Source organism: Megalops cyprinoides, chromosome 12 (genome assembly GCF_013368585.1).
Source record: "Megalops cyprinoides isolate fMegCyp1 chromosome 12, fMegCyp1.pri, whole genome shotgun sequence".
Lineage (NCBI taxonomy): Eukaryota > Metazoa > Chordata > Actinopteri > Elopiformes > Megalopidae > Megalops > Megalops cyprinoides.
The window spans coordinates 26151156-26178414 of record NC_050594.1 but is presented as its reverse complement, the minus strand read 5'-3'; the positions used below and the strand labels follow the sequence as shown (position 1 = coordinate 26178414).

General features: G+C 44.7%; 1 protein-coding gene and 1 non-coding gene across 2 annotated transcripts; both read right to left on the bottom strand.

Annotated features, from left to right (window-relative positions):
- Positions 1–268: 268 nt before the first annotated feature.
- Positions 269–26916, bottom strand: lrrc9 (leucine rich repeat containing 9). The gene is made up of 33 exons (XM_036542835.1): positions 26781–26916; positions 26301–26409; positions 25964–26182; positions 25478–25618; positions 25186–25249; positions 24792–24862; positions 23131–23313; positions 22620–22775; positions 21848–22044; positions 21098–21229; positions 19498–19677; positions 16296–16410; positions 15955–16087; positions 15343–15503; positions 15135–15236; positions 14726–14923; positions 14168–14287; positions 13471–13662; positions 13191–13316; positions 12568–12708; positions 12007–12184; positions 11335–11555; positions 10886–11008; positions 10594–10724; positions 9926–10034; positions 9435–9574; positions 8161–8297; positions 7460–7677; positions 6444–6512; positions 4419–4544; positions 1560–1734; positions 958–1129; positions 269–415 (listed from the first exon to the last, which is right to left on the bottom strand). Exons 2-33 carry the CDS (start codon positions 26355–26357, stop codon positions 376–378), a joined length of 4527 nt encoding a protein of 1508 aa, XP_036398728.1. The 5' UTR covers positions 26358–26409; positions 26781–26916; the 3' UTR covers positions 269–375.
- trnay-gua lies at positions 1975–2061 on the bottom strand. The gene is given in 2 exon segments: positions 1975–2010; positions 2025–2061. It is a non-coding gene; the product is annotated as a tRNA-Tyr (tRNA).
- Positions 26917–27259: the final 343 nt, after the last annotated feature.

The following is a 27259-nucleotide window of genomic DNA, read 5'->3' as shown; positions in this document are numbered from 1 at the left end:
GACGTGCTGTTGAAGTCATTCTGCATTTCTCTACATTGGGTAAAGCATTAACTTGTGGTCCCCCTGGCTGAAAAAGTAATTGAAAGAAAGCATCAAAATGCTCATTGTCACTTAAACCTTTCTTTGCAACATCTTTACAACAAAAGATTTGTATGGTTCAAAAATGGTGACAGTTTTGTAATCCTTCTTTTAATTCATCTTTAAAATATACATTCGTAAATGACTAAAACTCAGTGTAATAATTAACATCCCTATACTAGCGCTCCGCTGCTGTTTTATGTAAAAAGTGAAGAGACAGAGCGGACACTCAGATCCGTCACACACAGCCTCTCTGTGTGAGCTTGTTCCTCTGGTCCCAGCCCTGTGCTTAAAATGCTACATGGGGGGTGGTTTGGGAGCGCTGTGACTCTGGTACCTATGATCACAGAAGAGAAGGAAAAAGAGTCAGTGAGAGCATCCTCCACAGCTCTATCTCAGCTGTGGCCCACTACATACTGCAGGTGCGCTGTGGAAAACACTGACATGACATACTGACCCAGGCCGCTTCAAATACAGGTCTTGGGTTGGATGAAACCAAAACTTAGTTCCAAATGCTAATACAGTAGTAATAAGCCACAAGAGATACAAGTTTAAATGCTGTGTTACCATTTTTTCAACTAAAAAAATGTAGATACTATTAGCAGCAGGTCTCTACTTGGTTCTGTCCAGCCATTGTCTGTAAAGGATTAAATACCCCTTGCTGGCTCATCTGATAGCTAAACAGATGTACACAACAGTGAAATATATAGCTTGACATTCCAAAAAGTTATACACATCTTACTCATTTAATGGGTCAAAGGAGATCCAAACCTCTACAGCTGATGGTCACATGCATGTTGCCCTAAAAGTGACTGATTTCCCTGATAAGCCTTGTGCATACAGAGCACATGCTGTACAAGCTATTAGGGTATGACCCACCTGCCATCCTGATCTGGTTGGCTGGGGTAAGGAATGAGCACCCTGTGTCCGCTGGGCAGCAGGCATGTGGTTGGCAAGGGCGCCCCTCCTCTAAGATGCCGGAAGTTCAGTTCAGCCTGGGAGCTGCGGCAACTGGGCGGCATTAAGCCACCGTAGGGCTTCTGTTTCCTGTCTGTGATGGAGAACATTAACTTCTGGTTACAGTCATGAACCTGGACAACCAGTGTTGTTAACACGTTTCACGTCATTTACACCATGTGACAATAAAACGATCAGTTTATTTTTCATCTCTAGTGTCCGAATATAAGGTGATCATAGAAGTGACCTTGAAAAGTAATGTGAAGTGTATATACCCCCCCAAAAGAACCGATGTTCTAAACATTCTGTAGACGCATGGTATCATACTGGACATTTTCTTGACATTTGATACTGAGATTCCTCAAACCACACTTTGAGGCTTGGACTCTCATTGTGTTAAAATAAATTTCTTAAATCTTCTTTACCACTTAACACGGAGAAACTGATGCCAGTTTAACTCTCCGGTGCCCGGAGAGTGATATGGGTAAGAAACAGAGCGAGTGCGGGTGAGGGCAGATACTGACATTTGGGTGCGTCGTACAACGGCATCTCATCCAGGTTGCAGGGAAGCTCAGGACCCAGGAAGTGATGCGCGCCCCCGTTGACGGCAGTGCCGCGCAGGGGCACACCGCGCGGCATGGGCAAGGGCAGCAGGCACGGCACGTTCGTCTCCATGGCGCTGCTGGTGGGCACAGAGCACTGTGCCACAAACACAGGGGACTGGCCGTGAACACATTTACATTACATTATTGGCAGTTAGCAGACGCTCTTATCCAGAGTGACTTACATCAGTTACAGTTTTTTTTAACAATGTTATCCATTTATACAGCTGGATATTTACTGAGGCAATTGTGGGTTAAGTACCTTGCCCAAGGGTCATGAGTCCTACTTCTTAACCACTGTGCTACACTGCTGCCTAGTCAAAAGAAGCTTTGATTTTCCTTCAAACCGGATTCAAACCAGCGACCTAAGGATGACTTTGTAGGCCTTTACAGTCCTCCGCTCTACCAACTGAGCTATTGAAGGGTAGCTTAGTTAGAACACCACTGCTAACATCTCAGTCTGTACCAGAAAGCTCTACATTACACCAACTCTATACCTCAGAAGACTATACGTCACTGAGTTCAGCTCCTGATGCATGTTTTCACTGAGGGCACACACAGCAATCTAGTTCTGTGTAAATGTTTTTATATCTGGCCCAGTGATAGAAATAGTTCTGGAGCTTTCATAAGTTTCACTCCTGTTTCAGAATCTGCCTAGCCTCAAGACCTTTCTGTGATGATGGAGTCAATAGACAGATTTCTTTGGCAGTAACTGGAGCAGAAGAAAGACCTTGACATTTTGAATATCTGAGGCCATCAGCCAACTGTACAGAAAGGAACGTCCCTTCTACCATTTCTGGTAACTGAGACTCACACTGATTCCTTTTCTGGTGGTTTTAAAACACAGCAACAACTCAAAACTTTAAAGGGAGGGAAAGTGGACTGTATTTTCAAATTTAATTTGTGACATTTAATTGAATTTACAACAAGCTGATGGTAATTACTGCCACATTGTTTGTGCTTTTTCCCTTGCAACTATTTTGGAATCAGCAGTTGTGCATTAGGCTTGTCTCTTTGCAACAATATCTACAGTCACACTCATGCAAGACAAATACAATCCTCCAATACACTCACACGCGGCGATTAGCTATGATAGCACTCACACTACCAGTCCCACAGTGTATCACAGAGAAGTGGTTGCCAACTGGAGGATAGGGACCACTCCACTAATGTCATCTGAGTAACTTGCAGGTGCTTGACATTTTGCAGGGTGCATTAGAATGGTGAGATGAGGAAGCCCTGCTGACATACCCACAGCAATCCCTGGCATAACTAAACAAATTTGTTCTGCCTCTGGTAGGCCCTTGGGCACTGTCCGTTGATGACACAGCTGGGATCAAACTCAAGCCATAGAGCCTGGCCTAACAAGCGCCTTATCAGCCAAGCCACTGAGGAGCCTCACTGCCAGCGTTATTCTGTGGGTTGCACACTGCACCCTTGCTCAAACTCTGACCACATTAATGAGTGTGTTCACTCCACTCATTTACAGCCCCCTGTAATTTTACTCAACATGCAACAAATTAATAAACTCTTCTGACACTTAACACAAATAACATGGAACCAAAACAAAGCTGGGGGGGGGGGGGTTACTTGGGGAGGTGCAGGCTCTTGTTTGGGACAGAAAGGGCAGAAATGGGAGAAGATCTGCCTTCCTCTCCTCACTTCTGTGCTCACTTAACAAGCAGAGGGCCTGGCTGACCTGGCTAGCAGGGGGCAAAGCCATGGGTATATTATCAGCAGCACAGATTTTGTCTAATCAGGAAGATGAAGCATGCCATTAATATTTTTAATTAATTTCAGGAGCAGCATTATAGCCAGGGCCTTCCTTGTTGTCAGGAGCTCAAATGATAGAGGCAGGTTGGGGGGGGGTCTGACTTGTTTGCAGTTTATGTATAAATTTTAGTTTAGTTTATATATATTTACAGATTGTTGTCTTGTTTCAGACCGTAGGTCAATCTCACTGGGTGAAAAATTGATAAATGGGGGCCTCTGAGTAGCTCAGCTGGTTAAGGCACTTGCTCTGTGCAGATTGAATCCCACATCTCACACCCAGCACTGAATCTGAGCTGTCATATGCTATCAATGGCCAGCACTCCACAAAATGGAACACAACTGGCCTGTAAGGGTGGGATTCATCGGTCAGGGTGAGCTTTCCATTAACTTCATAACTTTATAACTACGAAGTGGCATACAACAGCAGCAGAAAACACTCATACTTTTATACATCACACAGTTAAAAAGGGTACATTTCATACCAGGTTGTCATATTAAAAGTAGGGATGCCCATACATATTGTGTGTTATTGCCATTCATGAATAGTTGTTATCTTAGTGGTTTCATCTAAATTAATCTGCAATGCACTTAACTGACATCCTCTCAGAAGAGCAGTAGCCTGTTCAAAGTAATTTACCTCACTTAAGGACTGTTCTTTTTAAAAGAGTCCCATCAGAGCCATATCATCAGCACATTTAAATGTGTCAATATGATTTCCCTGAACTGACCTCTCATTAGTGCATACGGTAAACAATAAAGGTGCCCCAGTGTTTAGAATAACACTGTTTACAAGTGTTTTGTATAAGCTTATCTGAGAATGTATTTCTCATAAAACTTTCTAAGGTTCGGCAAGAAAATCCTCCTCATCTGGTGGATAATGCTCCATTCACATTCAAATTACGCAACATACTTCTTTTTTTCCTCTGAGCAATCAATGGCCAAGTCTCTCACACGGAGGGATTTCACTCGCTCTACATGAACAGTGGGAGTGCCGCCCCTGAGACTCACCTGACTGTCTGTGTAAGTCAGCTCCGCTCTGGTCCTCTCCTCCAGAGAGACCGTCATGCCATCCAGCACCTGAAGCCTGGACAGACGCAGCACCACTGACTGCCGGTGCTGGGAGCGGCGGGACACCTAGGAAACAGCGATTGTCAACACCGACACACAGTCCCCTGCATACTGATGCACAGGCATTCCTAACAGCACCAGACTCCACAGAATACCGTCCACTGTCTGCTGCAAAAGCAGCTTCTCTTAACTTCTGCTTCATCATGTGCTCGTTATCTGTATAATCACACACGTAAGGATGTATTTTATTTTTAACTCTTGATGGCAGCAATGTGGTCTCAGTGGTGTCGTCCCTGCGTCTGTTTGCTTGTGCTTGCAGCCATCTGTGATCCGCTCTCCAGCTGGAATTTGGTTGGTCTCTCTCTTCATAGCCTGATACAATCCATTCAACTGATCAGAAACACTATATTAAATCATCCCAACTGCTTCAGGGGCAATACCAAGATTCTGACCTTGGACGTCTATTTACGTGAGTTACATCGTAAGTGAAATCACAAATGAAGTCACGCTATTATGATGACTGGTCACTCTCCCAGGTTGTTGGGAAGAGATTCCAGCTTGTTCATATATGGAACAGCGCAGTATCAAAGGAATAACACAGGGATATATGTTCGTAGCTGAGAGCATGACAGGGGGCACTTTCTTGCTTTCTAAGATCTGCCCAGGGACGGCTTTGACACGGGTCATCTGTCCTCTTGCAGATTTTCAGTTCTCAGGCTACAACAGAGATGCTCTGCAGCCCAGCTGACATGGCCGCTGCTGGCGGATTGGAGATGGATCGCCCCCCTCCGTCCCCATCCTGGCCCACGGACAGGGCCTGCCACTGTGGACTGAGCCTCTCTGCCTCTGCAGGGCATGATGGGAGGGGGGATGGGAGGGGATTTGCAGCCCTGAGCCCTGGCACAGTTATCTCATACAGTTGGCGGCAGGGGGTTTTGTCTCAGGGGGCCCCCCTGGCCTGCGCCCATGCCAGATTTGGTCCCTTTGGGAAGGGGAGCGAGCGTGCCCGGGCCGGCCCAGCTGACAGCACCCCTCGCCCCCGGTCCCCGGGGGGACTTCTGTCGCTCCACAGCGCGCCACTGCGCTGATCCCGGCCCCCAGATGGGCTGCTGAGCCCGGGCCAATAGTGTCTGTTAACCGTCCTGCCATTTGGACAGTGGATTTGTGTTTGATCCCAGCCAGTTTGAAGCACACCAGACGGACCATCATGTAATCACTTAATTTAGAACTAAAATGTTGCAATGCGGAGTGTGTGAGTTTCATCACAGGGGGGACATAACTGCTGCCTCAGGTCTTACGAGCTGAAGAGGACCTCACTCTGCCAGGACACAGAGAGGTACATCTCAGATTCCAATTCAAGCTCTGGGCTCCAGAGTTTAAGTCACCTGTGATGTACAATTTTATTGGCCAAGTCCAGGTATTCCCATATCGTGCCATTCAATATCTTGGTTTGCACTTTTACCCTTTTTCCTAAGTATAGCTGCCAGTGAATTGCTAAATGTTTTATACAGAAAAATATGGGACAGTATAATGTAGGTAGATACTGTCCTAGCATCAAATACAGTAGCTATCTAGTTTAAAAAGATAGATAAGGTTTAACCTTGTTGACTAAAGCACAGGGAAGAAGGAAGACAGTGGCTAAATCATTTTAAAATAAATTTCCAGACATGAAATTAAAAGGTATATAAAACACTATGTTTGTCTTAAACAATTTTCTATAAAATAGAACAGACTTATTCTGTTTAATATCAGGCTATAAAGATGGAGATCAAACCAGCAAATTTAGCTACAATCAAGACCTAGGTCTGAAACTAAGTGTTTGTATTCACTAAAACACACATGAGATATGCTGACACTTTTTTCTTAGGGTAATGTCCAATGGACACAAGAGGACCACACAAAGCACAAGCCCTAAGGTCTGTCACTGTAAGTGCTTGTGCGATGTGGGTTAAGAGAAATACTCACCGGGTTCCCCACAACAGACAGCTCAACGAGAGAGGGAAGGGACTCCAGTTTGTCAATCTCAGAGAGATCCTGCAGAACGACACACAGACAGACAATAGAGACAGGCCCCACCGCAACTCTCACACCACCAGCTCTCTCCCAATTTCACCTGGAGTCCGCTTAGGCCTAGAGTCCGCCATAATCACCACATACATTCAGTTTGTTCGAGGCAGAGATTACACGTGTGATCTGTCCTTAATCTGCTGCGAGGGTGTGTGCATGCAAAGGGTGGTGCCGTTTTCTCTACTGCCATGCTGGGATAAGGGCTGATTCACACACCCGGCTCTGACAAGTGATGCGCAGCGGTGATTACGGGGATCTGCCTCTTAATTAAATGCAAGAAAAATAACCGCAGAGTGCAAATCACCACATGAGGTGAGATATGAACTGCAATCTGACTGTGGGTCCCTTGATTTTCCTTTCTCTCCTCCTTTTGCACCATGACCTTCAATCAACACTGATTTTCCTTGAACACAGAGGGAGTGAATCACTGAATGCTACACCGTGGTAACTACCCACCAGCATATTATCTCACGAAGGTGTGCCACGATCCACACGATAAACCCAAAAACGTTAGCTCAAAATGCACTTTTAGCAGCCAAGCTACCAGCATGACACAGCTCTTCTGCACTCACCTGAACACCTGACACGCTACCACATAAAGCAATTTCTCATTTTTGTTTTCCTTCAAAAATCTATGGTTTCATGCACTCATATCTCTACCAGCTAGCTTGTGCCTTGTCTGGTCAGCTACTGAAACTTGGTCATGCAGCCCTTCTAATATTGTTGACTCCTTTTGAGTGTTGAGTGCCTTTTTGCTTGTGATGTACTCTGCCTCACTTGTAAGTCGCTCTGGATAAAAGTGTCTGCCAAATAAATAAATGCAATGCATAAATGTTCTCATGATGAATGTATACAGCTACAGGTTGCCACATCACACGACACATAGTCAGGACAGCGGCTGCACGCAGCCGTACTTGCAGCTTGTTCATGTCGAGGAAGAGCCTCCGCAGCTCCGGGAGCGGCTGCAGGTAGTTGAGCTCGCGCAGGCGGTTCTCAGCCAGGTGCAGCTCCAGCAGGACGGTCTGGCTGAGGAAGGAGGTCTCCCCCAGGGCCCTGATGCGGTTGCGGTCCAGCACCAACTCCCGAAGCTGCATCAGCCCCTCCAGCCCCTCCACCTGGCTGATCTCATTGGCTATGGAGGACAGGAGGGGGGGGAGAGGACCGGGGTTGCATGAGCTCCGCTGCTCAGCGTGTGGACAGAGAGCTGCCCGTCACTCCACATAACCCCCCATTCAAACCAGATGCGGTTCCTACTGACACCCACCTATGCGTAGGTTTTTTCTTCATTCATTTCTATCGGTCAATTTATGCGTTTCAAATGTTCCAATGGAGCAATTTTGGCAATTTATTGTTGTGAATGTTTGGTTGTTCAGTTTAAAGGGCTTAATCACACTCCTGGAAAAAGCTTCATGGATGGCCAACTCACAACGGTCAGCCTAACCTGTGACTTAGTGCTCCCCTACACAGGAGCACAATAGATGCAATCAACAGCGCACGAACAAGAAATGAGGCGTGTGTAAATGCTATGTGCAGTGAGTCATTTGTTCATTCCTTTGTTTGGCCACTTCCTTCGCCACGTCGGCGATTTTGGGCGTGGCAGGAGACCCGGCGTTACCTTGGAGGAAGAGTGCTTTGAGGTTGGTGAGCCTGCTGAGCTGGAGATTGGCCAGGTTGGAGATGCCATTGTGGCCCAAATGCAGCACCTCCAGGCTGCTCATCAGCGGCTCCAGGGTATCTCCCGGGCCCGCGTCCCTAGGGAGGAGAAGAAAAAAGCAGCGGCCATGCTGGCTAAGTGCTCTCTTCACCTGGCTATTCAACCACCCCTCGCCCGCCCTGCCCAAGCAATCACAGCCTGATTCACAAAACAGCCAAACAGCCTTTGTGCTCCTGAGCGACCTCTGTTCTGTGTTAGTGAATGGCCATCAGCAGCATGGGGAGAGGAGGGTGCTGCTTGGGAAAGAACCCATACAGTTAATCCATCATTGGAGTCATTCTGCCCCTTGGTGGACATCAGTAGGAACTACACCACGTACATAAAAATGAAATAAAACATTTCAATGTTGAAAGGTGCTCATTCTAATTTGTTTGAATAAAATAAATTACACATAGACCACATCAGACTAATACATAAACAGCACTGTGAACATTCATGTTTAAAAGTATGAAATAAGATTTTCTCTCAATATCCATCAACACTGTTTTTGCCCTCTTCACAGATATACAGTTGCCTTTCAGTACAAAAAGACAGTTCACTGAACTATCTTTAAATTTATATCATAACTAATCAGTGCAAAGTACCATCCAATGCAACAAGGGTTTTTGACACGCTATGTGACATGTTTAAAACTACGCAATGGAACAAGGGTTTTTGACACGCTACGTGTCCACTGGGTCCACTGATTTCTGTACATTTGGTCAGTAACACTGATCTGTACAGAAATGGTCAATCAGTAACAATGTTTATTGAATAAACACTTGAGCAATAGGCAATGGTGCTTCTTTTTAAGAGGTGCCTATACTATAAGTCCAGGTGTGTAGGCCTACTACATTGTGTGTCATTGTTGCTATTTGTATTGTTTGTAACTTGCAGGGATACACTTTATGATAGTCCTTACATCAGTTTAATAATGTGGGTTTTTAGTAGCGTTCGACATATATACTGTGGTTATACTTTCAATATAAAGTAGTTACTTGGGATACTGTGGATACACTTTGCCACATTCTAGATTTCTGAATGATGTTACAGATGATCATCACCAAAGTTCATATTAAACAGCAAATAATGAGCTTTGCTTTTTGTTTGTCTCCTGTACTGAGTGAAGGTTTGTCCTCGTCCTCACACGAGCTCTTCCTAGCTCAGGCATCCTGTTCTGAGCACTGGCCCAGTACCTGCTGCCTTTGGACAGGCCCTGCTGCCCATAGCCGCTGGAGTTGACCTTGTTGTACAGCATCTGCCTGTTGGTCAGGTGGGCCTGGACCTTCTGCCTCGGTAGGATGGACTCGATGTGGTTGTGATTCAGATGCAGCACCTGCATACATGCATGGAAATGCATCAGTCTATTGTACTGAACAATTACTGTTCAGTCTGGCAGTCTTATACAGTCTTGGGTAATCTAATACTGGTACTGGTATTGCAAGATAAGGCCAGGCAGATATCAGTATCGGTACCTCTGTGTCGTCATCACGGTGGATAGATCTTCACTGTTGATATAAATAGATGTACAGTATATAACATGTTTAGCGTCACATGTTCACAAAATGTATGCAATTTAGTACAGGATAAGGATTATAAAAGATAAAGAGAAACAAAAGGAACTGGCAGGGGGTGGAGCTAGAGGAGTTTCATCACCTTAGGTTCTGACAGCTGGCCACTCACACACCTTGATGTTGGGTAGGTAGATCAGTCCGCTGAAAGAGGTGAGGTTGTTGCGCTCAAGGTTGACACTGTGTAAGTTCTGGAACAGCTCAGCAGGGGCCAGGTCCACGGTCCTGCAGAGGAGATATACAGGAGATCTCTCATTTCTGCATACTTTCTTTCACACACGCAGTCTAATGCAATTTATAACATGCTACACAAATCCTATAGCTTGCTATTCAACCAGACATTAGTCTGTCTGAAATCCCTAAATGGAGACTCTAATTGATGTCATTTTATAAGCATTTAAATGTTTTCTTTCAGCTGAAAAGTAATACATACATATGCATGCAACAGAATTGTCTGGCACATACATGCAACAGCGGAACTCTTTGTGAGCACTCACTTCTTCCTAACAACCTTAGTGGGAAGCCTAAAAACACTTGATTGAAAAAAGAAAATACTGCTTTCCTGGTAAGGTCAAAAATATTAAAGATTACATTTTCATTTTGTCAGACAGAATGAATGAACATCCTTGCAGCAGGCTTCTTTGTCAGTCTGGGTATCTCAGACAACATCCAACCGATTTAAATGCTTAGCCCCAATTTCGCTCCAATCCTTCGCTGGATTAGGCACACCTAACGGCACTGGAATGCTCCTGGCCCTTAGTGAATGAAGGGACCTGGTCAGCACCTTATGGATGAGGTCTGCAGGTTCAGCTCGGTGACCTCAGAAACGTTGGAGTGACCCAGCTTCTCTGCCACCATGTCCAGAGTCAGCCTCCCCCCGTACAAGTCCTTGGCATTCTCGCACTCTGATGTCTCCTTTAAAAATAGACGGGGGTACCTGAGTTAACAATGAGATATCTTCTACCATTAGACAAATGAGCCGAGACGATCCACTCCCTATTATTCCCTATTACTGTGAAATTTGTGTAAGGGTTTTCAGAGCAGTTCAACAATAAACTTAGTGAAGACACACTCACCACTGCAACCCCGTCCAAAGCCTTAAGGGAAGGAATGTGGAATACCACATAAATTCTGTAGTTGTGCTGTTTCTCCACCACAGGGTTTCCATACAGATCCAGAATGATGAGATTTGTCAGGCTCTGTAAAGAACAGTCAGTTTCATATATCATGAAAAGAAGAAGAAAAGCTGCGACATTATATACCTACAACCAAATCTCAGAAATCTCAAATCTCAGAAGTCTCTTTCAACCATTTTGACAATTTGAATAGCGTTCATTATAAAATCAAAAACCCATGTGGCCGCTTTCAAGAATCTTACATTGGTCCTCATATTTTCAACTTCGAAAATGTACCAGGTCCTGAAATTACATGAGAGCTTGAAATCGACTTCAGATCCATGCTGCAAAGGAAACCTGTGGGGAGTTTATCACATTCGCATTGTGAGGCGTGTGGCCGTGGCTCTGACCTTGAGGTGGTAGATGTCCCTGGTGGTGGTGATGTTGTTGTTGCTGATGTAGAACTCCAGCAGGGAGCGGGCCCGGTGGATGCCGTGCAGGGAGGTGATGCTGTTGTTCTCCACAGACAGGAAGTGCAGGTTGGGGAGCCGGTCCAGGACCGCCCCGTCCAGACTGGTCAGCTGGTTCCCGTTCAGGCTGAGGCGTGTCAGGCAGTGCAGCTTGGAAATACCTGGGAACAGAGACGCCCTCCATGATTCCACTATGCACCTCTGACAGTATACTCTGTGTAAACTACAGTACTAGTCACACCTGGACACAGCTGGCTAAGATCATTTTAATTAAAATTTAATTAAAACATAAAAATTAAAAACTTAATTTTAAAAATATTTGGCTACATTGAGGATTCTATGATAGTTTTGATCTGTTTAACACTTTTTTGGTCACTGCTTTATTCCATGTATTATTTCATAGTTTTCGTGTCCTTAATATTATTCTAAAACGTGGAAAATAGTAAAAATGAAGAAAAACCCTTCTATCAGTATCTATATCTATCTTCTATTGTGCCCAAACTGTTGACTGGTACTGTACGTATATCTCAATAAACCCCTCAAATTCATGTACATACAATCATGCATGCCATTTTGGTAGTGAGCACGCTCTAAGTGCACGTGTTTTCTGACCGTCCAGTTTGGTGATGTAGTTATCATTCAGGGACAGCTCCTCCAGGTGCTGACAGTTGTCCAGCCCCTCCGCCTTGCTGATGTCATTGTTGTTGAACGACGCCCAGCGCAGGTTGACCAGCCTGTCCAGGTTGCTGAGCCGGGAGAGCCTCTGGCCGTCCAGGTTGAGGGCAGTGATCTAATCCAAAGAGGCGTGCGTGAGACTTTCAGGGACTTCTGAACCAAGCTAAATGGTCAAAACCAGAACACAGCTCCTGTACTTCAATATGGAAGCAGGGAGCTTTTGATGGTATAGCAGCACTTGACCCCTACATGAGGTTGATAATATTCATTCAGCCATTAATTCACTGAGGGATTAAATTATTGTTATGGAAATGGGCACATACAAATGAAAGAGCACACTTTAAAGGCTGACCGAGAGCCATCTCAATGGCTTTCCGTGATTAATGTGCAGCGCCAGCATCTTATAGTCTTTTGGCAAAAAGGTAAATGGAAATCTATTTCTCACGGCCAGGCCTTCAACATGGACCAGCCCTCCATGTGCGAGGAGCAGAGCCTCACCTTGGAGGTCCAGCCTGGCTCCGGCTCGGCGCTGAGGTCCCAGGGGTTGGGGCTGAGCCGGGTCAGGAGCTGGGCTGCGGAGAGGAGGCTGAGACTGCGCGGCCGCTCCCGCTCGGTCCGGGAGTGGGCTATGAGCGCGGCCTACAGGCAAACAGCAAACAACCCCCACAACCACCATTTCACTGTTTCTTCCTTCATATATGAGCAGAATACACAGAGAGAACAACATAACGTGTTTTTGACCCATCAGAAAAATCATGATCATGCACAAGCACCCACACAGTATATACTGCAGATAAGATGGGTATTTGTCATTTATTAAGTCAGTCCTTGGGGTAAAATATGAGGCAAGGTATAACATATTTTATCAATATTAAATATACTTATGTATATGTGTCATGGGTGGCACTGTAACACAGTGGTAAGGAGCAGGGCTTGTAATGCACTGCTGCTATACCCTTGGTCAAGGTACTTAACCCACAATTGCCTGAGTAAATATCCACCTGTATAAATGGATAACATGTAAATATTGTAACCTGTGTAAGTTGCTCTGGATAAGAGTGTCTGCTAAATGACAGCAATGTAATGTAATGTATATGTGTGCAATCAGTGTTGTGTCTGACCTGGTTAATCCTGGAGCAGGCAGCAATCTGTACAGCGGCGGCGGCCTCTTCCTCGTTCACCAGCTGGTTGTCCAGGTGTGTGAGCGACTTCAGGCGGCCCAGCACTGTGATCCGCACCGCCTCTGGCTGGAACACAGACAGCGCCTGATAGGACTCACCGTGTCTGCTCCGGGAGGCCGTGGAGATCTTTGAGATTCACCTCGTCACTGGCACTAATGTTTAAAGAGGTACGACGTGTTCCCCCCCCCGGGTCAGAGGTCACAGAGGTGCGGAGTCTTACCCGGTGCCAGGGGTTGTGCTGGATGTTGAGGCGCAGCAGGGAGGGGGCGTGCTTGCGCAACACGGCCGTGTCGTCCCTGGCCCGGGTCAGCTGGTTCCACTGCAGGTCCAGCTGCTTCAGCCGGCCCACACCCCGCACACCCTCCAGAGTCACGATGCGGTTGAAGCAGGCGTCCACAACCTCCAGGTTAGGCTGCACATCAAAACCCAAGCAAACTCAGTAATCTATTCAAATGACTTGCAATGAAATGAAATGAAAAGCAATGAAAAAAGGCAAGACTGCATCAATCTGTGTTTCGTCTTCAGCCATGTTAATCTTTAACCTCTTCCTTTACACTTATTGGTCTGCATTTTGCACTTTGTACCTTAAACAGAAACGGGTTGCTCTACAGAAGGGACTCTAAGTGCACAATGCCATTCTAATGAAAATACATGAAGGCCTGAACCCTTAAACACCCTGCATTATAGAATTATCTATAATCTGCAGTCTATTTGGATGAGGTGTACACAAGTAAGCTTGGTATTAGTTTTTATGGTGACCCTAAGAGTGATACCTGACTGTGCCTGCCAGCAGACATGTAACCTTGTAATAGGATTCTGTTCTAAAGAGACTGGATGGATAGCTCTTACAAACGGTGACACTGGAGGGGGGTCATGGGTTAAGAAGGAAGAGAGAGAGAGAAACCATTCCCCCTCACCATATGTGATATGTCTTCCAGATGCGTGAACTCATTGAAGCTGATGATCAGCTGCCGGAGGGCGGTTAAGCACGATATCTCCTTCAGCTTGCTCAGGCTGTTGCCATGGAGATTCAGGACCTGAGACCAAGAGGGGAAAAAAGTCTGTGGACAGTAACACTTGATACATAGGTAGGTCAGTGCCATTGCTCACAGAAACACTGCACACTGCTGGTCACTTGCTAAACACATGCTCTTATCCAGGGTGACTTGACAACATTTTTCCCCCAAATGCACTGTGTAAGTCTTTATACAGATTTTTATTTGAGCAATGAAATCAGAAGGGAACAAAAACAGTGTCAAATAAATCTAAACCCACAGGCAGCAGGTCCCCTAACCACTATGCTGCTGCACACACCGATATACATCCAATCCAAACAACGGGTAACATGCCATTTCATCACAGAAACACTGGCTTGGTATGGGCTGGAAGAATGTTCATTTTAAGTAGAAGGTCGATGTGCTAGTCTCCCAGTGCTGGAAGCTCAACTGGTGGAAAAACCTGCCTCCGACTCTTACAGTGATCTGACTGAGCACGTTGGCCCGGGCCGCCTCCAGCACGGTCTTCTCATCCAGAATTAGCAGTTTGGGCCGCTGTTTGGGCACGGGATCCATGTTGAGGGCCTCCTCATCCAGGTTGATCTCATAGGTTGTCAGGGGAGAGTCCTCCGTGCTATGGCAGGGCTTTTGCTGTGGGAACACACACTGAGGTAGGTCCTGCTAACATACACACGTTCCCATCTGGCCTGAATACCAAGACGGGCAACAAAACGAGCACGCATGTGATCCCTTATGGTTCCCTCCCTCACCGTTGCCAAGGACCCAAACGCAGCTGACAGACCCATTCTTTATCAAACCAAAGACGCTGCTACCTGGGGGCACCTGAGGGACATATTTAAAGGCTGACGACACTGCTACCTGTACGCACCTGAGTGACATACTCAAAGTCGATGAGGTACTCTGGGAGGGCGAGCTCGTGGTCGAAGGCAAACCACTGGCTCTGGCGGAGACTGCACTCACAGTTGCCGTGCTGTTTTGCAGAGCAGAGTCTTTCTACACCGCAGGTAGCGAGGAGAGACAGAGAAGAAATAGAGATAAGAAACAAAATGTGACAGTTTCACCCAGTGCTGCGTTACCACAGATTCATGAATTAGCGTGTAGTGAGTCCCTGCACCTGGCTCCTTGCTGGCGTTTCGGTAAACAGAGTGGAGTTTGGGGTAGTTGTCAGGGTCCACTGCCACCCCCTCCCGAGCTGGCATGCTGCGACCCAGGAACACCTTTGCCACGAGGATCTGGCCTGAGGAACACAAAGACATGATCCCCTGGACCTCGGACCCCATTCGGCTAGCAGCAGCAATCATTCTACATTTATTACATTTACATTTATTCAATTGGCAGATGCTGTTATCCAAAGCGACTTACAAGTGAGGTAGAGGACAACAGATAGTTAATAGTTTGCCAGGCAAAGTACGAGCTAGCTGGTAGAGATACAAGTGCATGAAACCACAAATTTTTTAGGAAAACAAAGTTTAAGACATTAGAAGTTGCTTTAGGTGGTAGTGTTTCAGGTGAGAGAGGAAGAGTTATGTCTTCAGATGTTTCTTGAAGATAGTGAGGGACTCAGCAGATCAGATGGACTCTGTGGAAGTTCATTCCACCATCGAGGGACAACAGAGGAGAAGGTTCTGGTTAGCTATTTCGTGTTATGAAAATTCTAGCATGTCAGTGTTGTACGGTACAGGACAGACCGTGTCTGAACGGGAGGGGGTCTGCGTCCTGCTTCCCGCAGGCGTTGGCTTGGCTCAGAGCGTACTCCATCCTGGGCTTCTCACACACACTCATGCTGTTCGACAGCGGCACAGCCCTCTCTCTCCCCAGAGCCTGCAAACAGACACGCATGCACACACCCACACGCGCACGCGCACACACACACACACACACACACACACACACACACGCATGCATACACACACACGCGCGCGCACACACACACAAAATCAATCCATGTAAAGACAAGTGACTCACTTCTGTTGAATCTGGAAGTCATGAATGACACGCCACCCATCTACGGCTGTGTTCCCAGCGGTACCTTATATTCATCCACTGTCTTAAAGCCATTCTCAGGAACATGAAGGAACTCGTTTTCGCTGGCATGCTCTGGATCCGACACATAGAACAGGTACTCCAGCCAGCGTTTGTAGTTTCTGCCCAGAAATGAGACGAAAAAGGGAAAACTACTGAAGTGTCCAAATACGTAAAGCTGCTGAAGATTATCTTTGGGTCTTTAGGTACGTTTAGCATGCAAAAGCCTCTGGTTTTCCCCATTATTCTCTTGCTTGGAAAGTGATTGAAGGAGATCCACAAGAAATATGTTGCTGAGATCTGGGTATGTGAACTCGCATTGATACATGCGGTGTGTTACATTGACACAATGCTGTGCCGGCATAACTTCTAGATTGTCACGAGTTGATTCCCTTTTTTGGAGGCTTTACGTATGTGTGGAATTCGGTCATCGTATGGCCAAGGATTTAGGGAAGCTTAATGTGAGCCCCAAAACGTGTTATTTTACAGGACATTATGAACAGTAGTTATATTTATATATATACTTATATTTCTACTAAGAAGGAGGTGTCATCTGGGTCTGTCTCCATGTTTAAAAGATGAGTAAATACATTTAGTCATCAGACCTCCGTTACTGCCTGGACATAAATGATCAGAAATCAAACATCTGTGATTTAACTGGGTTTGAATCATTCTTTTTCTAAGATTATCATGTCTGTGGGTGATTCAGAAATGCAAAAAATGAAGATTATCAGTCCAGATTTGCACACAGCTTTAGTTAAGACAAAAAAAAAAAACAAGGCAGGTAAATCAATAGAATTTCACACTAAACCTTTCAGAACCACTGGGGAAAAACACTGAAACTGAGAATGTTTTAGCTCACCAGTGCTGCGGTAGGTTATGAACAAATAATGGTACACATGAAGCTTTGCACCCATTGTAGAATTCAAGACTCTGACTATATTAAGTACTAAAGCAAACCGCTAGTAACATTTTCATTAGTAATTCAAAGGTAGCTCACCGAACCTCCCACGCAAATTATTACATTATATAGTGACACGAGCCTTAACAGAATCCCTCTGTTCCCATGGGTTTCTCATAAAAACGGTATAATTCCTTTGGTAGAGCATATCAAAAATGGTTATTTTCATCACCAGCAATCCCTGGATCTCTCCCGCTAAGGCTCATTTGACTTGCTAATCTAAAAGAGAAAACAAAGAATGCTGCACTGTCTTTGTGCATTTCCCTCACTCTTCCAATCAACTCAAGGTCAGTTCTGTTCACAAGTGGATGCACAGCTTAACTATTACTATTAAACTGTGCTCAGGGAAGTGCAATTCCTGTGAAATCTGCAAAGAAAACACCGCAAATTAAATTACACAAGTGGATGAACCTCTGCAAATGTGAAGGAAATGTTCTGAGGGAAGAGAGAAAGTCAAAGGTAGATTCATGAAGAATAAAAGCATACTGCTGATTGCCTGGCCTTCCGAAAATCGAATGTGGTTGTCATCAGTGGGAATTTTACAGCCAATTCACTGAACCTGTTACACAAACCATGTACTAAAGTAATTTGGCAGTCAATCAAAACATTATCACTGGACGAAATCATTGAAGACAGCAACCAATAAATACTGTTTCAAGCATTCATGTCCCACAATCAAATATTTTTTTTAAAAAAGTAGAAAAAATAGGATTCCACAGGGGATCTTGCAGGTAAATTTGGCGATGTCCATGGCACTCATCATCCAGAGCAGCTGTGCAAAAACTGCCTGGAACATGGACCCCCTCCCGTGCTGTCTCCTGTGCACCTGTTAGCAATGTAACCTTCTTGCTGTGATTACAGCGACTGGGTCAGGACAGCATTCCAGGACACCGCGCTGGTTTCAGCTCTTTTAAGTTACATTAATGCCACTTTTTCAGATCTCTGATTAATATATTTACCTTATGTGCTGCTTGGAATCAGCGCTAGCTTTAGTAAATGAAATTGAATAATGAACCTCATTCACAAAACCCCCTTTGTTTCTGTACATCCAACTAATGTATGTGGGATATTACATACGCAACACTGCCAAATGTACAGTGTCACTGTCCTCCTAAAACCTCTCTAAATTGTGAAATTAGCCCAGAGTAAGTGGTTTGTGACTCAAAATCACATTTTTCAGACTTCTGCTCCCCTATTAAGACTTGCAAGCCTTTAGTGGATCTACCCCTCTCTGTGCCCAGTGCCCTACAACAAGCCCCTTATTGTGATATTATAATCTTAACACAGAAATTATATAAGATTGTATAAAGTATAAACTAAAAGCGTCAGTAACTCTCTAACAGAAGCATTTTGACTCATTGTAGAAGCCCTTGTTTAGAAATCATATGGCAATGATAAACCGCTCATTTTTAATATTTCCCATAACTGGTGATACACTATCCAACATGTGGCATTAGGATTTTTGGGGCAATGCCACTGGAATTTTTTTGCATACATAATGTTCACAATTGAATATATAATACTGTGTATCAATGATCCCTAACGCTTTAGGCAACTAGGGCTCTTTCCTGAATGTTCCAGCTAGCTGCCAAAGAGTGAAATGCACAATGTGTTGGTTAACCCCACAGCGACCACAAGCGTAGGATCACATGAACCAGTAACGGTTAAGAATGTCTGCTGGATCCATTAAACCCCTCACTTCCCCCCCTGCAAGCTCGGCAGGGGTCTCAATACTGTGAAAAGCTAGAAGAACCACACTCACATATTACATAACCAACACTGGGAGCCACCCTAGCCTATAATACACTGTACAGAAGGAGCCACTGCATGGCACTGCCACTTGTAATTGCAAAAATTACAGAACTTCCCAACAAGAGACACAAATAACTCACTGCGTGAGAGATCCAGCTCCTTCACATGGAATGCTAATTTGGCACTTACCTTTACTCTAGGGAACTTCACTACCCCTAAGGGACACACAAACATACCGAGCTCTGGCACACTTTCTTCATATAAAGACCTTTAGAATCCTCAGATGGCGGTTAGGCATTTACTTCCAGTATTTAAGTCTAACAGTACCCATGTTACCAGTGTTTTCTGTGCAGGGACCAAGTCTGTAGACTTTAAAATTTCAACCCAAGAGACATGTTTGCTGCAAAAATGACCTGTGCTTTTCACATGAGCTTTTCATTTGGGCTTTCTTCAATCAGGCTTTTATCTTGACCCAGCGCGGTTGCGTCTTACTCACTGTGAGAACGTGGTGGACTCCTCGCTGGCCAGCAGGGCGTGCAGCTTGTCCTCGAAGCGCAGCCGCAGTGCGCGGTTGTGGATGCGGACGATGCGGTTGATCTTGATCCCGGTGACGCCGTGCGCCTTGAAGTCCGAGGCGCAGAAGCGCGACAGGAGGAGCTCGTAGCAGGAAGTGAACCTGCAGGGGTCAGAGACAAACGGTCTGCTGAGGACAGGGAGGCCAGTGTTATCAGACTGGGATTAGCCTGCAGTGCGTGATAAGTGGAGCGCTCCCACTTCTCTCACTATGCACACGCAAGCAGATGCTGAGCACTCTTATCTTAAGGTGTCACAAATGTCTGAAATATTATAGGGTTTTCGACTGAAGTAAAACCTAAAGATAAAATAAGATGAACTTAAAATTAAGTCTAATGATCAAAAATGGAGGAAAAGGGCATATATCACTGTATATTGTTTGGGCAAGTGGCCATGTGACCTAATCAGAAAGGCCAGAATCCAGGCATGCAGCACCTCAGTACTTTCCCATCACTCCACCAACACACAAGGTAGTGCTATCTAGTATTCTCAGCTCTGCAGGCATTAGGTATTTACAAACAGAGGATATGTTTGACCCTCGATGCACCCAATCACAAACTGGGTTGTTATATGCTTGGAATATATACTGAGGGGTGCAGATAGACTGGCAGTTATGAGTGCACCATATAGGGTGGATTTGTCCTCCTGTTGCCCTTCACTGCAGAGACTAGTTGCTGGTGTGGTGCGATGTACACTGTATTAGGTAAAGCCACTTTGAACTCTCTCATGTGTGGTGTACACATTTGTGCACGGATAAATAAAGTTTAGTCTCAAAACCTTTTCTTCAGTTTTGCCATTATCGCATTCTTTAGATTCTTGTGAGTGGACTTGGTGGTTTACTGCATTCAGCATTTTTGAAGCAGTTTTTAACAACAAAACAAACTGATGAAACGAAATGGATAAAAGAATTCAATTCATTACCCACACACAGCAAACCCAAGATTCAATTATGCAACACCGTTTCAACCCAGAAAGACCTACAATGCAACTGAGACTGACATCTCAGTTTAGATATTATTTTTTCATGATAGCTGCATAAGGAAGGCTACTTCTCTATTTGCAAGGTGCGTTTTTTTGTTAGTGTGTTAGAAAAGCACCTGTTGATGTGACAGGTGCAGGAACTGCAGAGATCTGGGTAGGACATGGTATGAAGCTGTGACTCATAAGTGTGTGTTTGACCAGACTACAGGGAATTGTGGGTAGCTAGGAGACTATAGAAAGCTTTGCTTGAGGTCTGTGATTCACTAACCCATCCAGTATTTGTACACCCTTGTTTTTATGCACCTGTGTATGTCACACAAATGGCAATGATCCACCAGTTCTATTCACGCGCCACAATCAATGCCTCAGAGCCAAACTTCAAACTTGCTCCAAAATGCCAGCTAGCTTCCAGGTGGACCCCTTTCACACTGAAGTGAAGTTGGCATTTCCTGCTGTGTGAATGGGGATTATGTGTACAAACAAAGCCGTTTCATACACTGACAGGGTCTGGCAGTGAGTGCACTGTGAGATAGGGCGGGTACCAGGGGTCAGAGGAACGGCCCTCCTCGAAGCGGATGTTCCCCACTGTCTCCAGCTCCATCAACAGGAAGTGGACCATCAGCTCCTTCTTCTCTGTAGCCAGGGCCAAGCTCTGCTGGTGACGGTTCTCAACCCTGCACGACAGAGACACTCATGCTTGCTCCAAACCCACCTTGCTTTCCCCTCTTGCTCCCCCCTCCTGCTGTGAAGGACTTGGTTTGGTAGCCTTAAAAACTCTAAGGTCAGGCTCCAGTTATTTAGTCAAAGTTCTCATTATATTTAGTTCTGGCATCTCTAATGTGTTAGCATACCTCCAATCTGTTCATTCATGTGGAAACAAATGCCCTGACTGTAGGCTGGAAAGCAGCTCACATTACACCGAAAAAGAAATGCTTACAATGCACTTGTTGAGAACATGAAGCATGAATTCAAATAAAGGCAGTTTTCATTGGCAGATTGTCTGCAACAGCAGTACAATTCTTTGGATCACTTTTACAGAACAATAACAGCACTGTCTTTACACAAATATTGTTGTTGCATTAGTGTTTAAGCATTTTCAGTGGGCGATTTGAAAAGTACTTGCTTCTCTTGTTTCTGTCCGTTAACTTGGCCCTACAGGTGAGTGATTTTTGTACTTGGGATCCAATAACAAGGCTAAATATAGCCCCGCTGCGTGGGCTGTGGTGTTCAAAATTGCTACAACGAGAACATTTAATCTTTTATGTGCACATGAGTCACACTGCTTCACTCACTCCTCCCGCTTCCTCGTCCACAGTTTCAGCCTCCCCTTCAGGGCATCCAGTTTGCTGTGGACCTTCTGCTCCAGGTCGGGGTCCCTGGGGACGTCAGCGGGTGGGTGGCTGTATTCACTCGACCCCTCGGGCAGCGGAGGCGAGACGTCCTCCCAGGTGCGCGCGGACGTCCTGTGCACGGCCTGCTCGTACTCCAGCTGCGTGTTAAAGGACAATGCACAGCAGACGCATTGACTCTCCTCCAGCCTGGCCCCTGTTTACAGTGAGGCTTGGTCTAGCTTCTGCTGTGCTTGTTCTCCTCGCACAATCTGGCAGCGCAACACTCCCGGATCAATAAGCACAGAATTTACATTTATTCATTTAGCAGACGCTTTTATCCAAAGCAACTTACATAGGTTACAGTTCTTTACAATGTTATCCATTTATACAGCTGGATATTTACTGAGGCAATTGTGGGTTAAGTACCTTGCCCAAGGGTACTTAACTTAACTTAAGGGTACCTACAGCAGCAGTGTCCCAGCGGGGATCGAACCGGCAACCTTTCGGTTACGAGTCCTGCTCCTTAACCTACATTCTGTGGCGGCTACACTGCCGCCACAGAATGTGACGATGTTTGGTTTAAGCTACCCTCAGAAACATCACACAGCATAGCTTCGGTCACACTTCCCACAATCCACCAGTACTGCACTGATATGAGACCGGGGGAAAGTGTCACGGCTGTAAGTGGCAGTTCTTGTTGCAGTGTTGTTGTGTCCTGTTGTGTAACACCTACACTTTTGAGGGCATAGTTGAGAGCCCTGATGCGTTCCTCTGGCACCTTCTGCAGTTTCCTCTTGTGCTCCAGCAGCTTGGCCTGAGTCTTCGCCAGCTGCCTCTGGGCTGACTTCACCCGCATGTTGTAATACATGATCTTCTTCATGACAGTGGACTGGCAGAGATATATATATATACAGCATATATCACTTAGCAAGGACATTCAGCACAAATCAGGATTAGAGCAAGGACATTCAGTACAAATCAGGATTATACAAGATTCATTGTGGGACTGTTGAATTGTTTCCAAAAATGTGAATATCTAACAACAAAGGATCACCCCCATTAAAAACAATTAGTTCAAAAATTCCAGCAAATAATCAATTCCAGCATTCTCCATACGTGACAACAGGAAGCCGACTGGGGATGCAGGAAGTCGCCACAAGGCATTTCCCTTATTGCAGACACACCAGCTAGTGGATGCACAGTAATTGCTCTCCGGGGAGCTGTGCTCTCCGGTTATGCCTCACCTCGGCCGCGTCCTTTATCTGCTTGTTGGAGACGTCGTAGGTGTCCAGCCTCTGCAGGCCGGGCATGTGGTAGAGCACGTGCGTGGCGTAGTTACACAGCAGGCACACGGGATTGGGGACAGACTGGGGGTCCTTCAGTCCCAGCGCCCTCAGCTCGGGAAGGCGTGCCAGGTGGGTCAGCTCCTGTAATGAACGCATATCACCTGTTCTCATGGCAGCTATTTTGATGAAAACATTTAGTCATTATTTTCTGTGCATTTATATGATTACAAATCCATTTTTGTTAGAGCACCTTGCGAAGGGGCTACTAACAATAGCGTCCTGTCTCTAGCTCAAAAGCGCTGGCTGGTCTTTTGTGCTATGCCAATGCTACCTGAGTTATTCGCTTATCAGTATCCTCAGCTAAGGACATTCCTTGCACAATACATAGAGGAAGAGAAAAAACACATTATGACCACAGAAAACGGGGACTAAAAACATGCATAGTAATGCACTTGGATACTGTCATAACACCTGCAACAGCAACAGAAAATACAGACACAATACACACAGAGTATGTTGGTAACCAGTTTAGGACAGACGTGAACAGGTGCAAAGGGCCACGCTTCTTAATTTACTTACTGGGTATAGCTGCTAACATGAAACTTTCTGTGTATGAGAAGTGGCTCATGAAGCACCTACCACCAAGATATTTTGCATTTTGGCTTTAACAGAGAATGAGCAAATTGTGAAGAACGGTCACTACAGAACGGGATATTTTTTACAGCTTCAGTGACACGCTGACTGATATTGAGTTTGCTGTCCATGATCAACCGAAGAGTTTAATTCTCTGTCTTAATTACTGATCCTCTGTTGGTGACAAGGCTCATCCAGTACAGTTCTGGGGTGGAAATCAAATAGCTTCTGTTGTGTTCAACTCCAGATGATTCTAACCAGAGGTGCGGCCTGTGTGAGTTGTGAGTACATCACACACGGAGCAGGCAGTACATGCCAGTTCATTTCCTGCACTGCATTTCAGGGAGAGAGCTTAATAAACGATGTGTCGCTCAACATTCAGAGATGTAAAACAAAACCCTTCCTAAATTAGCCGCTCGCCTTTACCGAGCAAAAGCCAGAGCTTGGGAAAATGAATGAAATCCATTACGCCTACCCCACAATGCACAAATTGCTTTTGTACTACTTGAAAAGCATTGCGGTATTTTCTGAAAGACAAACTAAAGACGTGTTACATTGTGATTATGACATTGATTGAAAAGCAGAGCTTCCCGCGAATTGAATGCCACTGAAATAAGCAGATCTTTTCAAAATAGCTTCAAAACAGACAGCTTCCACAAAGCACTGGGAGATTGCTATAATAATATAATTTAAGGTGAACAAAAAAAACAGACATTATTTTGGCATTCTTTGCGTGACAACCAATCAAAAATAATGGGTTACATGTTGTACCGTACCTGATTTTCATATTATTCTGAGTTCAAACAAAAGCCAAATAATAAGCAGAAAATAACAGTTCACAGTAAAAATTCAGCAATGCGCATATCTGAAGAAGAAAAATGCAAGTCTGTCATTGGAATTTTCAACAATGCACAACTGGGGAAAAAAATGTTGATTTATTGTTAAAGAATCATGCTTGGCCCAGTGCTGTACGCCTTCATACATACCTTAAAAGAGCTAATTTTATTTCCTGATAAATTCAGATTTTGAAGAGCGGTGTTAGGATCAACACTATGTCCTGAAAAGTAAGAAAATAAAGTATGGATTCTTCAAATTACATTGAAGAGGGAACATGGGCAATGAACCTCCAAATATGTCAATATTTTTTTTCCACTGACCTATAGCTTCATGAATAAAAAGGATCTGTAGGATTACTGTACTCTTATTCATGCTCTCCACATCTAGACAATTCTGACAATTAACTCTGTGATTATTGGCAGATGGACTGCATAAAAAAACATTCCTTTTATAACAGTCATGGCTAATGTTACAGCAGCTTGCAAACTGAAAAGAAACAAACTACACCACAAAACCAGTACTCTCTTGAATTTATGAACCTACCAATTCTTTCAATATTGTTGTCTGCAAGGTTCAGCTCTCTCAGATTTTGAAGAGCATCCAGTCCCTAATATATGGACAAGGACAGAAATAGTAAGAAATTCACATGAACATGTATATAGCTTCACATCAAAGGTAACCATAATATAATTTCTAGATCTGTGAATGAGTAGAAAAAAAGTCTCTGGTGCTTTTCCCATTAGCAACATTTAAGACAACAGCGCATTTCGCATGCTTTTACTTTAACTGTTACACGAATCAAATATTGATAGGACTAGCTGTAAAGCACCCTCACCTCTATGACAGTAATGTGATTGTTGTTGATCCACAGGACCTGTAAGTTGACCAGCGCCTCTAGGTTTTCAATCTTACTGATTTTATTGTCATAGAGGTAAAGCTTCTGTAGCTCATGGGAAGTCTGAAGTCCTGAAATCCTCTGCAGGAAACAATGGAGAACCAGTTAAACAGCTGAAAACAGAGCTTTGCCAAATACTCACAATGATGACACCTGATGACAGTACTCAAACATAGAGGACAGCAGCTGGATTGGAAAACGTTCAGTTTAAGGTCTGCCAAAATCAGATGAGAGTAGTTATCATGTGAGTAGTTATCGCTTATGTTCAGTCCTGCAACAATTTTGTCTAAATATCTGTGATATTTAGATGTATCCTCTCCAACATATGTGAGTAATTGTGACTTGAGACAGACATGTTAGGTGTAAAATGTATAGCTCAATGCAAAATTGGAGAGGCAGCGCGAAGAAACGGATGAGCCTACTCACGGTTAGCTGGCACTCAACTACCCAGAGCTCCCGAAGCTGAGGGCAGGCATCCAGGCCCTGGATGCGGCTAATGCTCTGGCCCACCACTATCAGCTGGGACAGCCTAGGAAACAGGGAAAGCCCCACCATGCGCGGGTACCCTGAGAAAAACATCTCCAGAGACCTGATGTTGCATCCGTCCTGGGACACCTTCTCATAGGACACACCGTTGGCCGTGCACTGTGGAGGGTCAAAGCAATTTTCTCTTAAGCTTCACACACATACCTTTACTGACATCACTGTGGCTGCCACAGTGGCCGCGGAGACCACAGTTATAACTCCAATGTAGACATCTTACCAGCTCCTTGATGACCTCTTCATCACCACCGTGTTTTTGCTTTTCGCTCTGTGTCATGATTTTCGTTCATCTGAGAACGATGGTTAAGGAATTTCCTGTAGATCCGGCCCTATAATCGAAAAATTGAAAAATGAAACTGTGCTATAACAGACGTTAATCACGGCTAGATTTTGCTGACGATAGTATGAGTCATTACACGAGTCACAGCGAATTCATTAAAATGTTGCACGTACATCCTTGTCATTAAATTAGGTCAACAAAAATTGAATTACTTTCAAAAGTATACTAAGATTTTTATTAAACTTTTCAATCTCTCCCTCCTGTATTTCCTCTCGCTAACTCGCTACCGTATTATATTTAAGTCGGTATCCACTGTTTGCACAAAATATCTCGCTAAAAAATTTGTGTCCGTAACAATTTGCCGATATTTTTTAAATCTCCGAATTATCGTGACGTCAATTCCTTAGACGGAGAACTTACCTTTTCTAATGATGAAATGCATCTACTTTTACAGTTGGCATGTAATGTTAGCTAGTTAACTAGCTGGCTAGCTAGTTACAGCATCTCCACTGTTGTGTTTATTTAGTTAGCTATCCGTTTCTAAGGAAGTCTGCGTCCCGTTGCTCAGGAGCCATCTTGGAATTTGGAGTGCAACTTTTCTGAGGATTTATTAATTTGCCTATACTCTTGTTAACCACAAGAGGACGCTATCGAGCTGTTCCATACATACAGTCACATAAAACACGGGTAACACCCCCAAATTCTGGAGCTCATTAAGTGTTTAATAGTGAATCTCTTTATTGTTGCTGTTAGCATAACGTTGATAAACTCAGAAATTATTTCTAGTTAGGTACGCAGAATCTGTTCTGCGTTCTGTGCAGAATCAGAAGATGTTATTCTGTCATTTAAGAATAATACCTAGGTTTTAGGGACATATTGTTCGCTACAATATGCATTCA

Excerpts from the sequence above, each read along its gene's own strand:
- lrrc9 (XM_036542835.1), bottom strand. The coding sequence starts at position 26,357 with ATGACACAGAGCGAAAAGCAAAAACACGGTGGTGATGAAGAGGTCATC. Across the intron at positions 25,250-25,477 it reads ATCACATTACTGTCATAGAG|GGACTGGATGCTCTTCAAAA; the intron begins GTGAGGGTGCTT and ends TCCATATATTAG. Across the intron at positions 11,009-11,334 it reads GGGACATCTACCACCTCAAG|AGCCTGACAAATCTCATCAT; the intron begins GTCAGAGCCACG and ends TGTTCTTTACAG.